The sequence below is a fragment of the Ammodytes marinus genome (assembly GCF_949987685.1).
Source record: "Ammodytes marinus genome assembly, chromosome: 17".
NCBI classification, from domain to species: domain Eukaryota; kingdom Metazoa; phylum Chordata; class Actinopteri; order Uranoscopiformes; family Ammodytidae; genus Ammodytes; species Ammodytes marinus.
In genome coordinates, this window is record NC_137221.1 from 7,315,480 (window position 1) to 7,329,739 (window position 14,260).

General features: G+C 42.1%; 2 protein-coding genes across 3 annotated transcripts in view; both read right to left on the reverse strand.

Annotated features, from left to right (window-relative positions):
* zc3h12ab (zinc finger CCCH-type containing 12Ab) overlaps positions 1-14,260 on the reverse strand; it is a 184,661-nt gene that overhangs the window by 12,433 nt on the left and 157,968 nt on the right. The window lies entirely within an intron of this gene.
* The window catches only part of hivep1 (HIVEP zinc finger 1), a 49,340-nt gene that overhangs the window by 3,905 nt on the left and 31,175 nt on the right, over positions 1-14,260 (reverse strand). For both annotated transcript variants that reach the window (XM_080045939.1, XM_080045938.1), the window contains exons 3-6: positions 9,843-9,896; positions 1,269-6,988; positions 1,030-1,163; positions 752-927 (exon numbers count right to left, since the gene is read on the reverse strand). In XM_080045939.1, the coding sequence (XP_079902065.1) occupies positions 752-927; positions 1,030-1,163; positions 1,269-6,988; positions 9,843-9,896 (6,084 nt within the window). The remainder of the gene's footprint in view (positions 1-751; positions 928-1,029; positions 1,164-1,268; positions 6,989-9,842; positions 9,897-14,260) is intronic.

Below are 14,260 nucleotides of genomic sequence, written 5' to 3' on the forward strand. Positions count from 1 at the left end.
AACAATAGCACAGAAGGAGTTTATGTAAGAGAATGCGGTCTTTGGGTGAGCTGTATGTAAAGGGTGAGTAACTGATAAAGACATTTTAAAATGAACGTGGGTGCTCTGACACCAAGTACTTTTCTGCAGTGTGGCGTGGGTAGGCTAGTTCGATAAAGACTGGTGAATCATACTCTCTTGGTTTAAGAGATGGTGAAAAACATCTTTAATCTCATGGCTCCTAAAAGGAAGATGTGAACTGAAGCATTTCAAGGCAAATACAAATATTACGTTTTAAATGCAATTTGTGGGTAAAACAAATTGCATGTTCATATGTAAGATCAGTATTAACAAATATAATTGTATTAAAATTTGTGTTACTATATTAATAATGGTATACTGTAGCCCTTAGTGTGCATATGTAAAACAACTTACGGTGCAGTATAGAAAAATACAAGTCAATTGTTCTGAAGGTAAAAATTTGATTTTGAGAAATCTTATTGTTGGTTAACTGGATCAATACAAGTAATATGTTAACAAGACGTAAACATACATTAAAAATTATTTTTATGTATTTAAGTGATTTGTATGATATTTATTATTGTGACAGTACTGAGACTCACAGAATTGATCAAGACATTCTCGGCTTATGGTAAAATAAAAACTGCATTGATAAAAGTATCCATATCCTATCACAATACATGTGAACAGGTAAAGGAGTACTGGCTTTAGATGTGTTGCTTTGAACACTGATCAACTACTGAGCAATTACCTTTTGTCTTGAAGGAAAAGTTGCAGTGGACACAATGGTATGGCCGGACATCAGAGTGGGTGCGGATGTGTTTGCGCAGCATGCTGGGCTTCTTGCAGCGTATCCCACATTCTTCACAGATGTATTTACCGCGTCCACGGCCGCGCACATAAACATACTCTTCATTTGATTTGAATCTGTTGGGATTGCAAGAGGGACACATAAGAAAAGAGGAAAAACAAATAAAACCAAGCAAATATAATTTCAAATTGTAATGTAATAATTGACGGGAATCTTACCCGCCATCGAATATTTTGACCCGTCTTGGTTCTGTTTTAGTTGCCAAGTCCTTGTCTGACTCGCTGCTGGCTTGAGTTTCTGGTAGCACTTTTCTTCTAGTTTCAGCTGATGTAGACTTCTGGATTATTGGCTCCTTCAGAAACAAGAAGTGATTGACGTATTTAATGATGTGGTCTAAGAAACAAAGAAGCAATATGAGGGAAACATAAGAAAAAATATGCAAACAATTTGTTCTTACCTTGGGCATGACATCTTTCAGCTTGCCTGAGTAAGACAAGATATCAGATTTCCCGCTGGTTTTTATGGCCGAGGTGTAGTGTATTTTCTTGGAGCTTTGCTTGGAGTCAAACAGAGACATGACCACTTTGGTAGGCAACCCAAGGGGGTTAGGGTTGTTGGGGCTGACTGTCCAGACAGCATATGCTGAAGTCTTCAAGTCAGTCTGTGGAACATGAAGAGGTTTCCTTTTCATCAAGAAACACCAAGTAAATGTGGTGGCAGTCTTTAGGCTGGGGAACGACAGGCGATGGCTGTCTTTTGTGTTAACAACGGACACGGATGTCGTCAGTTTCACCTGACCTCCGTGGAAACTGGAGGGCCTAATAGGAGATTTGGCAGGAGTCCATCTCTGTTCCTGAACTTTCTCTTGGGGCTTTAGAGTGTTACTAGCTGGCATGGAGGTGCGCTGGTTCTCAGGTGTAGTATTCAGGGCAGGACCTGCCTCCTCATGAATAACGGTGCTTGTGTCTTTTCCCAGCCCAGTACAGTCAGGTGACATAGGCTTAACATCGTCAGTGGCCTCTGGATCCTTCTCCCCATCTGTTTTAACCTGTGGCAGAGGAGGGGCCTCCGTTTCAATGGGACTGTCCACTGGTTCAGTTGTGCAGACCTGCCTAACAAGTGTTAGCTTTCGCTGTCGGGTAACCTCTGACATCTTGGAATTAAGATAATTGACTGACCTGCCATCAGTTAGACAGGCCACACCATGCTCATCCTTTGCCCGTTTTTGGTGCTTTTCCATGTAGATGTCCAAGCTGTTGGCAGGTGATAGCATTCGTTTACTTGATGCAGTTGGTTCCGGCTGCGGACAGAGAGTCACAGATGCCAGTTTCTGTGTGCAATGTAAAGACCCAAGAGAATATGCTCTTTCTCCAGTTTGTTTATGAGTGCCAACTGTTTGAGTCCCGTCGTTCTTTGCGGGTGGTACAGCATGAGTATCACTGTCTACACTGTGAGTGGATGAAAGGCTATTTTTACTGGAGAGAGAGGGAGCAGGGTGCATCTGCTCATGAGTTATGAGGATTTGTGGCAATGGTACAGCACCTGCTTGGGTCTGATCAAATATGTCCCGTTGCTGTTCACCTGACAGAACAACAGTCTGTGACTTAATCTCAGTGGCCTTGGGCTGAGCAACAAATACACTTTGGAGTACATCTGATGGCTTAGACATGCTCAAAAGTGGATTGGCAACAGGTATTGTTAGAACTGGCAAGGCTATCTCAGTTCCCTGTGTGCTGGAGAATGTAAATGTTTGGCTTGCTCTCAGAGCGGTACACTGCAGTTGGTATTTGGGCACAAAAGATTTCTTTTCTTCAGAGTCAGCTCTTTTGTTTGGGACAATTTCACGACAAATCAAGATCTGGCTCAGTGGTTTTTGAAGCTTTTGGCATACTTGGACCCTTGATGTTTGATGCCAAGGGTGTGGAAGGCCATGGACTTGAGCTTGCTGAACTGTGTTACCCAAATTAATACTTTGCACCATTTGCTCATTTCTTTGCAAAGGTGTTTCTCCAGTATGTAGGATAAAAGGCTGAGCCATGGGGCGCCTACCGGCAATGTGAATCTGATGGGATCTAGTTTGAGTTAAAGAGCTAACATTTGTAGTGGGAGGTTTGTCTAGAGGTATGACGGCTTTCCGAACAGTTTGCTGACTCTCTGGGCCAATCTTTAAAGACATTTGGCGAACTAATGGCCCCCGTCTCCTTTCAATAAGTGGCATTTGGGAGATTTGTCCACTTTTTGCCGGGCCAACAGGTGACAGAGATCTGCTGGGAGATACGCTGCCACAGTCAAAGGACTTGCTACGGTAGTCACAGGAAATCTCTACAGAGGGTTGAGTACAAGTAATCTGTTCAGACGCAGCACGCCGCATCGTTCCAGGCACACCAAGGGTGTTGAAGGCTGTTGGCAAACCTTGAGCCTCTAGAATTTTGCTGGTACACTCCCCTCTGGAAGGACTCTCTGATCTTAAAGGCTCATCTCTGTCAAAAGAGGCTGAGATACTGGAACAACGAGAAAGGCTACTGTCCCTGCTGAGGCTTCGCGAGAGGCTGGACTCAAAACTGGATTCACCGGAGGAGTGGTCCATTTGAGCAAGACGAATTCTTTTCTTTTTAGGTGGCAGTTTCTCTGCTGGTACCTTTGACAAACTCTCACTTCTTTGAGGCCAGCTAAACGTATCTGCAGCTTTATCAGCTGGCTCGGTAGTCTGTGTTTCATGTTCTCTGTCTGGCTCTTCTGTAACCAGAATCTCAGGAACTTGGATGTTATTTTGACGAACCAGACGAGATTGATGGACAGGTGTAGAGTTGTCATCAACCACTTCTGTTGTGCCATCAGAGCATTGTTCCTGGCTTTGTTTTCCATAATCGGCACTGTTTAGTTTGGACATGTTTTCATGGTAGCTATCAGCTGAGACATTTGCATCTGTTTTTAGTCTGTTCAAGGGATCCTTCTCCATGCTATCAATAGGAGAAGCCCTGTCAATAGATTCTGTCTCGAATGAATTGGGTCTGCTGAGCGAGTTGGTATGTCTAATAACTGAAGTACCACTGCCTTGCCTTTGCAGTTCTCCTTTAGGAGAGGTGCTGATCTGGGTCTCTCGTATTGGCGAAAGTCTAGACTCTGAAGAATTACCTCTTGCTAAGAGCTGAATCTGAGGTGGCTTTGACTGGTTGTTTTTGGGCTGTATGTCTACTATTACATTCTGCTGAGAATAAACCCTACTTGACTGAACTGTTGGTAGCTCGAAACTAACTGAGCACGGTGGAATGGTGTCCGTAGGAGATTGATCATCCTCATCTCCAACACTTTTCATTTTCCTTCTTTTCCTAATTGAGGTCTGTTGATCAAGTATACCTGAACCAATAGCTGGTCTGGGGACCATGGGCTGCAGTATGCTCATGTGAAAAACATCTTGATCAGTTTCTTTAACAGTGACTGGCTTGTTTTTTGGACCATGAAGCTCAGAACAATAGAATTTCTTGTGAGTTTCAAAATTCTCTAACTTTCTGTACCGGTTACGGCAAGTTTCACACTCATACATTGTTCCTTTATTCTGTTGAGGCTTTCTGTTTCTATCCTGACTATGCTCAAAAGATCTGCTTCTTTGCATCAGTTCTGTGGAACCGCTTGAACCATGATATCCCTCATCCATAGATCGAACAGTAGGGAGACCATGCCCCTCACTTGTGTTAAAGTCCTCCACTGCTGCTTGTCTGACTAAGGTACGAGAATGTAATCCTGGATTTGGGGTTGATGGGGCTGATGAAAATACATCATCATTAAACAAGCTAATTTTGTCATCAAATGACTGACAAATTCGCAAAGGGTGAGGAAGGGATGCAACATTAACGGGAAAAGCAGAGTTCCCTTGTGTAGTAGGCATAGAGTTACTCCTTGTTATTGGCAAACAATCCATCGGTGGGTATTGAGAAGGTACAGAGAGAAGAAATACTGGCTTTGATTTATCTGTGGGGGTGAAAGGAGACTTAGGGATGTCTGAGCTGGAACTTGACCTTCTTCCCATTGGTTTAAGATCAAACTGAAAAGAGTCTTTAAATATGTATGATTTGGGGGAGTCTATGCTACCTCTTCTTGAGAGAGATGTTCTCCGTGGCTTTACACTGTCCAGCTGCTTGTTGTCAACTACAGCCTCATTATCAGATATCAACTTTGAAATACGTTCTTCCAGAGAGAGTGCTTTGGCTTCTAATGGTGGACGCATCTGTCCTTCTGTGGTCTGTGGCTTTTGCTCAGTTGCTACATGCATTACTGTGGCAACCACAGGAGGGGCACTGGGAAGAATACTCTTGGCAATGTCAATGTCCAACGGTGGAGTTATCTTAACAAATGGACTGGGTGGACTCATTGCCTGGTCAGCGCTTTCAGAACGGGAAAAGTAGCCAGAGTCTGTACTTCCCAAACTACGTGGGCTAAGTAGACACTTTGCCTGTTGTTGTAGAGAAAAGTCTGTTGCTTGTTGCCTCTGAAGCTGAGCATGTCCACCTAATAGTGGAGACTTGCAGTTATGGTCTTCATCTTCACTCACAGTATCTAGTGAGAGATTTGTACCATCCACTTCTTTAAGAGATGACAGGACTGTGAGGCTTGATCTCAGGTTGGCCGTCTGGAACTCTCGTTGTCGTTGTTCAGCAGCTTGCTCCGGTGCTGCACCTGTAACTCTTGGGCTATCTGCCCTCAGAGGGGAGACATTAACTGGGTATACAACAACTTTTGGAAGTGCAGCTGTCACTTTGGGCTCGTAAGCCCTCTGACCCGAGGCTGGTTTAATTGACTCAAACACAGCCGATTCAGGATCCCCATGGCTTGCTTGGGTTGTACCTGAAATCTGTAAACTATTTTCAGACGAAGCTGCCACACTGCTCTGTGATGAGTCAGGGTCCAAGTCAGCAGTGCTACCTTCCTCATCACTGTCCCCACTTTCCTCCGGATCTGAATGTGTACCAAGGGCTTTGTCAGATTCTTGAGATCCACCTCCAGATTCGGAGCGTGCAATGAGACCCAGTTTTATAGCATGAGCATGTGATTTCTTGTGCTTGTACAAGTTGCTCTTGGTTTTGAATGAGAAGCCACAAGGAACACAGGGGTATGGTCTTTCTCCTGTGTGAGACCTGATATGTTTGAGAAGCACACTGGGTTTTGCACATGCCCGTTTGCAGTATTCACAAACATACTTTCCTTGCTTCTTAGGCTTTTGGTCCTTGTAAACCTGCTCAGAACCAAAGTTCATTACAGTGGTCATCTGAACTTGGTTGCTGCCAGGTGTAACTGGGACCTGGATGGTGCTGGGAACACTTGCTGAGATGGATTGGCATGTGTGCACAACTGTGGGTTGGCTTTTTGGCACTGCATTGGAACCTGAGGGAACAGGTGAATGAGTTATAGTGGATGGTCCAGTACTAAAGCTTATGTGCAGGCTAGGTTTTTCTGGATTTGAAGCAACAGGCATAAAATGCGGTTTGGACTGCATGGGAGTAACCTGTGCAGATGTCTGCACATTTCCCTGTAGTGGTGCAGCAATGCCAATAAAGTTGCCTTGTTTGTCAATATAATAAGTCTGCATATGGGAAGGTTGGGTCTGGAGACCAACTTGGAGAGATGGCATTGTTGTTAATTCACCACTAGACTGAGCATTAAGGGAGTTTTTCCTATGAGCCAGTGTGCTAAAGTCAGGCTCCATGGCCTTTAGTAGAACATCAAGTGGTGCACTGCTGTGGTACGGATCTCCCTCCAAGCTGGGTTCTTGGCTCTTGCTGTCTTTGGGCTGAGACACCTTAGCAGAAGTCAGAGAGCCCACCTCACAATCAGTTGGCTGAAGTGATGGTGGTCGAGAGGACGTTTCTTCCTGCTTCAGCCCTTCAGTATTCGTGGAAGATGACCCCTTGTGAGGGGATGCTGCAACTGGTTGGGCATAATGTGGATCTGTATTCCCACTGGGTGGTGGTGAGGAATTGTGGGAAGGTCTGTTGGAGGGGGAGCAATAAGATGTAGTTTCCTTGGACGTTACTCTGTGAAGTGCAGTTTCAGATGTTTTCACCTGCAGGGGTTTCTTCACTGGAGATTTTGGACTTTTCTCTAACCGATTCTCTGCAACAACCTTTTTCCTCTTCAGGCCTTTTATAGTATCTGCATTTCTTCGACTACTTTCAGATGTCCCTATGTAGAAAGACACAGAAAAACAGAGTTGGTACAATAACACAATTTCCCCCACAAACCTTCCCCAGCTCAAAATACCCTTTCTGAGAAAATACACTCCTTTTACTGTGTTGAATTGTTCCCATGTCCTTATTGGCCTAAGAAAGGAATGAGACTTAAGTAAAAACTTTTAAAACAGATCTGATTTTTAGACATTTGCTTTAAAAATAGCGAGCATTTCGAAATTACTACGATGGTGGAGAAGAGATAACCCACCAACACCCAAAGCTATGGCACTTGGTTTTTAGATTAGATTAGATTGTATTATCATTGCATGTTATACAACAAATTGGTCTTGTGTTTTATCTTTTGATAAGCAAATAATATAAACCTTAGTAATACTTTTTTGAATTTTTCAGTGAAGTATTTACATCAACCATTTAGCATGTAGAAGAAAACCTAAGAAAACAGGTTTTCTCCCCAATACTAAATAAACAACATGTGATATTATCTCAGACCCTTCTTTGAACATATATAGAGTACCCCTATCAAGCAAAAACATACACAAAAACTCATTCATACCCATTGCCATAAACAGCCTAAACAAACAATGAACAATGGACAAACCCTGACGCACTTTCACTTTACACTTTGCACATATACACAGCTTTTATCTTGTTATTTTTACAGTTTTTAATATTTATACTTGTTTTAAGATCTATACACACTGTGTGTGCTCTCAGAAATCAATGCTGTTGTATGAATGCCTATCATTACATTATCGTGTTTGTATGTCGAGCCACATCATAGACGATTTTCTGTTACGACAGACAATAAAGTTTTCTGAATCTGAATCTGAACTATCATTACACATGTAGAACACACATTTTTTACTTGTCACGAATGTAAAAACTTGACTATGGCTATTAATTACTATGTGTAGTATAAACTGTCCAAACCCTGGGGAGCATTAGGGTTTTAGACTACTTTCAGACTGAAATAATAAAACTAAAATGTATTTCAATTGTGTTGTTATAGAGCCAATCAATAACTTATTTTGTTCAGATTGTATTGGAATGTGATCTATAATTGAGACATGTCTACCATAGTTTTATTTATTTGCTGTGTGACTAATACCACTGAGGCCCACGCATCATTACATAAGTACACAATGTTTTTCTCTCTCTTCCTTCTAGATTGTCTTTGTATGTAGGCTCGGCTGATCAATGTAATAAACAAATCTGAGAGAGTTAAGAGAAACTGCATTCCTATAATCAAGCCACACTGTTGCTGTAAAAGGGCGCACCCATAGCATGGTGTCCCGTAATTTTTCTTGTTGACCCTGCAATAGTCATTCAGGCAAGTGTTTTTAAGAACATGTTGCGTAAGATTAGCAGTGCCCTGTCACAGTTTCCTGGCTTGTGTAGGTATTTCCCAAGATGAGGTCAGGGTTCCTTTAAGTCCTCTCACATAATTAGATTGAGGAACGCCTCTGTCATTACATAAGTTAATCCCTTCTCCACGAAAACATGCAACTAATTAGCATTTAAAGCAGCACACAACAAATGTGCTCTCCCAGTAAACACTGGGATTTTTCACAACTAGCTTTTAAAAGAAGCCTTAACAAAGAAACACGCTTGTTTAAACTGTTGCTGAAACGCATTAAAAAAAGGATTTGTTCCTACTACTAGGACAAGTCTGCAAAAGAGATTCCATGACTTCACCACAACTTTTCCATTGTGAAAAAGTATTTCATAAACAAACAACCAAGTCACAGTCTGTTTTCAGTTGTAACTTAATTTTTTTCCAAAAGCTGTTTAGGCTATTCAGATAAATATAGAATGTATCCAATTAGCAGATTTGGTTGACCAGTAGTTAAGATAATTTTTCTCTTCTCTTAATGGTCAAACTTTTCACAATTCTCTAATTATTTGATTATGAACCATGTGCTTCCTAACAAAGCATAAAGACCTTGCCTTAATGATGAAGAGTGAGCTTCTTAAAGTTCAAATGGATTATCCTTTGACTACCAGGCACGTACACAGTAGCTGCTGTTCTGTGGGAGGGACATTGAGATCTTCTTCTTTGTACTCTTGTTATTAAGCGTGTCCATCCAGTCTCAATTACCGTGCCGATGATACAATCAAAGCTTGCATGTCCTGCAAATAAGCTGGTGTTTTTTTCTTTTAAAAAGGAAAATGTTGCAATAATGAAGTAAGCTGAGCGGTTTAAATCTCAGGCATAGCCTAAACAGAGACCATGAAGCTCTTTTGGTTTAAACAAACTGGCTTTTCTGTTTGAATGTTGTTACATAAGAAGCCACTTAATTGGAGAAAAATATTCTCTGTGTGTGTAATAATGGCATTACTGCATTGCAAGGCGTTCCCTATATGGAAAGTTTACTGTGTGTATATATTTGATGCAGAAGATGAAATTACTTTCACATTACATTTACATTAAGTGTGAGGCTGCTGCAAAACCCTGGCCCCTGAATAACTAGTAATCAAATATTATTAACTCTAATTACATGTGAATAAATCATTCTTTAGAGGACATGAAATATATAAATATAAAATGGAGTTCAATTCAATTACACATTATTAAAAGAAAATTCTGACACACCAATACTGCAGCGATTAACACACTATACAAAACTTGTATATACTTTTTGCATCACTTAATCAGCTTAATGTTATAAGTGAATGCAATTTATTCTGTGCTTTTAGTGAAAAAAAACTATCTCAGGTTTAATCATAAGAATAAGGAAAACATTGTACAGAAACAAACACGTAGAAAGCCTTTCACACATTTCTTGTGAAAAGAAAAAAAGTAAGTATTCACCTTTCATTCAAAGTCTTCATAAATGATCCCTTACCTTTCTGTGTGCCTTTTGGTTCTTTAAACTCCTTTTGTGCCTCTTCAATTTTATCTGCAAGACAAGAACAGAAACCATTTTCAGCAAAGAGAGCAGTGTTGCACAGATGCACAAAGACTCTTGCTCCACAGTGAAGGCTGCGCAGAACGTAACTAATGATACTGCTGATGCTTCCCACACGGCTGTAGCAGGATGAAGGTCTTTCAAATGAAAAACAGATATTCTTCCATAGCTGAGAGAGAGTGCACACTATTCCATTATGGAAACTACTGTAATCAAGGAGGGGGCAAGCCTGTGCATGCACACACACACACACACACACACACACACACACACACACACACACACACACACACACACACACACACACACACACACACACACACACACACACACACACACACACACACACACACACACACACACACACACACACACACACACACACACACACACACACACACACACACACACACACACACACACACACACACACACACACACACACACTTTAAGAAATAACAGCATGCATGATAAACATGTTATGTTTGCAAACAGGTCAATACGGTGGGTTCATTCTCATTATCACAGAGCGAGCGCTAACCCACAGATTAATTATCATATTCAAATACCATTAAGACCCCTCGGGGAAGACAAATTCATTCCACTCAGGTCTTCTATACCTCACAATCTTCACCCACAATGCAGCAGGTGAAGAAACTGCCTCTGTGTGAACCGTATGGATGTGTGGGAGGTGACACAGTGCACACGGTGCGTTACTGTAATCAATATAAATTATATACGCCGGTTCAATGTGGCGGCAACTGCGTAAACACATTTGAATAGAGGGAGAGAGACGAGGTAAACCCTCCCTGTCTTTTCATGCTGCTGCAGAGGCAAGAGTGTGTACAACATGGCTGTGTACCCAATGCTTAATAGTTTTAAATATTGAAAACAATCAACTTTTTTTTCAACTTTTTTGTTAAAACAGATACAATTGTGTTTAGAAATATTTACAGTGCAAACTTCAGATTTTTACATTTTTTTATTATTCTGAGAAAACATTTTCTCCCCCCCAATGTTTTTTTTATTAATTGTTATAATTCTTTCTGGGAGCAAATTATGCATGTAGTGTGCAATGCATTAAAAACTACATGAAAATTAATTTGAACTAATCTGCTTGTTTAATAATTTTTCTTATTTTTTTTTATTCTTCTACATGCCACAGTGGGAGATGGTTTCTGCCTCCCATGACAAGGGAAACCTGATAAAAAATGATTTACCCTCTGTGGCTTCTGCACATGACATTGGACTGCGAGACGCGTCCTTGAGGACCAACAGTAACAACTTTGTCCTAGATTGCACAAACGCTAATGGAGGGTGAAAGAGGATGTTCTCCGGTGGTTCCCAAAATCACAGAGCGATGCCGGGAAAACTCAATGGAGGGGTGGAACCGAGCGGGCCACCGAAGAGGTCAATAGATTATGTCATCATATGTGTGCTTGTGTGTGTTACTAAAGTCACACCCTTCTCCATCTTCCTCTCTCTCTCTCTCTCCATCTCCCCCTCTCTCCCACAGTTCCTCTGTATATGCCAGGCACACGCCACAGATTACATAATACGTCCCCACCCCTGTGCTGCCGTGGAGCAAAACAAAGGCACCCTGCCAGCAGAAACACAGCAACCGAGGCTCAGGAGGAAAGGGCAGAGCGTTTGTTTACGTGCATGTCTTTGACAGAAAGGCAGACTGAGAGTGGAGAGAGGTATGCGTTTGAGTTTCTGGTCTATTCACACATAGGGAGGTGTATCGTTACGATTTTTTAGGATTTCATTATTTAAATTTTTTAAATGTTATTATAATTATTTTTTTAGGATTAAACTAGTGCCAGTTAAAACGCAATGTTTGGTACCCATCCCCATTTACATACAAACCATATGAACACCCTCGCCGACCGCTAAAGAAATGTGTATTCCTCATACAGACACTGGCCTGGTGTTTCTCCAAACAGAGAGGATCCCAAAGCTTCCCTTCTCACCACAGCTAAACCTCATGGCTTCCTCAAGTCAACGTCTATGTTATTGCAAACCAATTTTAGATAATAAATGCTTATTTTAGTGGTTAGAAGATTTGGAGGTATGTTTTTTTGCTCCCATAGGCTTCATTGTTTGCACAGCTCTCATACATATGTCTTGTATTTAGACCGCAACGCCAAACCGAGGCACAAGTGATTACTGCCCAACAAAAATCTTATTAGCGGTTTTGTGAGTGTATAAGCTACTATAGATCAGATTGCACGTCTTACATAACAAGCCACAAACAAGACTTCTCATGCTGAATGACACCCATGAAGTAAGGCTCCGTAGCATGGAAAAGAACAGGAAGCACCCGCATAATTGAGTGGAAAGGGACAAGGCAGCGCAACTCTCAAAAAAGGACAAAGAATATTCCATACACGGTGCCCAAGTTTTTAAAGACAGCAGGGAATGATTATAGGGTCGTTCATATTTCCCTCATTATGGCAGTTGGGATTGCTGAGGAGGTCCGGGTGATGACTGCATACTTCATTTGAAATGTGTGTAATTGTCCTGTAACCACGGGGAACAACAATAAAAGGAATGTACACAAGTGTTGCGTTTTGCCGGTGATGAAAACCAGAGCACGTCGAGGAACATGACCTCCAAATTTAAGGGCATTGAGAAAAAACTCAGTCTGAAGGGACTAAACACAAATAGGCCCTACTTATACTGAAGCTCCTAACTGTTTAAACGTGTCTTAAACATAACAGTAGAAAATACATTGTACATATTTTGTACCACTACATTTCCCTTGTCGCTGTTTAATGTTGTTATTTGTTTGCACATATTTTTCCCGTCTTGTACATTATCACCAATAAAAAGTTAAATGGTAAAAAATTAAAGTCATAATGTCACTCAAACTCTTACTTAAGAAAAGTGAAGTGTTAAAACTTCAGTCACTGTATTTTATTAATTCCATTTTTTTTTGTTAAAGCTCCCTCTGAACAATAAGTGACAACATTTTTATTTTTGCAAAACACAATGGACCACTTGAGGCTGTTGGCTTAAGTAGGCAAAACACAGTAGCTGCCTGTCTTCAATAATTCAGAAGAGTATGAGTCAATACATTCTTCTAATGTAAGTTAAACCAGTTATTGCATCTTAGTCTAATCACAAAAGAGATTGATGTACGGCTGGTAAGTATGACACACTGTTAAATAAATGTGCTCTTTGTCTTGTGTAGCCCATCCTTTATCTACCTGACGCCCTCTCATAACTCTCCCCATACAGGGCTGCGACATCTCTCTCTCTTAATATGCTTACACATCAGGACGTCAGTGAAATGCAGATGGAGATTCGCCCTTAGTTTCAAGGTGGCCGATTGTGATCTTTGATCTTTGCCACGTGATTTCTAAGGGTAGCCCACGCGAGGATCAGGCTGGGAGGGGCCGGGCACATGTCTATTAGGCAGTGAGTTTGTGGGCGAGGGAGTCAGTCTCCTCACTGGTCGCTGTCATGACAACCACAAATCTTTAATGCCCCCCTCCCTCCCTCTCTGTGCATCTTCCATCCCACTCCTCTCTCTGCCGAGGTTGAGTGGGAAATGGGATTATTTGCGCCCACGGGGGCAACGTGACGTCACGGGACTCACGACACAGAAAACGTGCGTGCTTTGGAATTCAAAAGCCCACCTGATGTGAATGTACAACCCATCCGCTAAGGCCAGGGCCCAGGGGGGGCTGCTCAGTAGGAGGGGAAGCCCATCTCATCTCAACTCCATTAACGAGTGTGACAGACAATTATCAGTCAAGACGTGAGCGTTGACACAAACAGATGCTAATGAGCTGTAGCGCCAGTTTGCCTTTGAAAATGGACCCAATAAACCAAACATGGGTGTACAACTAGACCCCTGCCTGCCTAATAAATAACAATATTACATTACAGCAAAGAGGACTCTTCAACCAACAAGGAGCAGCTGCATCTCCCTGGCACTCCCCCCTCTGTCTGTTGGCTGACAAATAACCACCAGGCTCCACACACCCTCGTCCGCTCGCCGCCAGCTCGTAACACGTTCATATTTTGCTCAACAGTCTGCCCCGCTGGGCCTCAACATGCCACATGGCGGCCATCAAATTATAGTGGCAGCTTTGCATGGAGTCCATATGTATGCTGCTCACATGTTTGACATTGGCCCCGACAGCTTGGCTCCGACGTCTCCTCCTGCTAGCCTCACAGATTTACAGTATGTTGGAAAAAAGCTGGTGATGCAAATCTGTTAGGGTTGACGTGTCATCAGTATGCGCCACACTACAACAGTTTACCAGTAACAAGCCTGAACAATGCCCGTTGACCACAGTGTGTGTGTGTGTGTGTGTGTGTGTGTGTTTGTGTGTGTGTGGGAG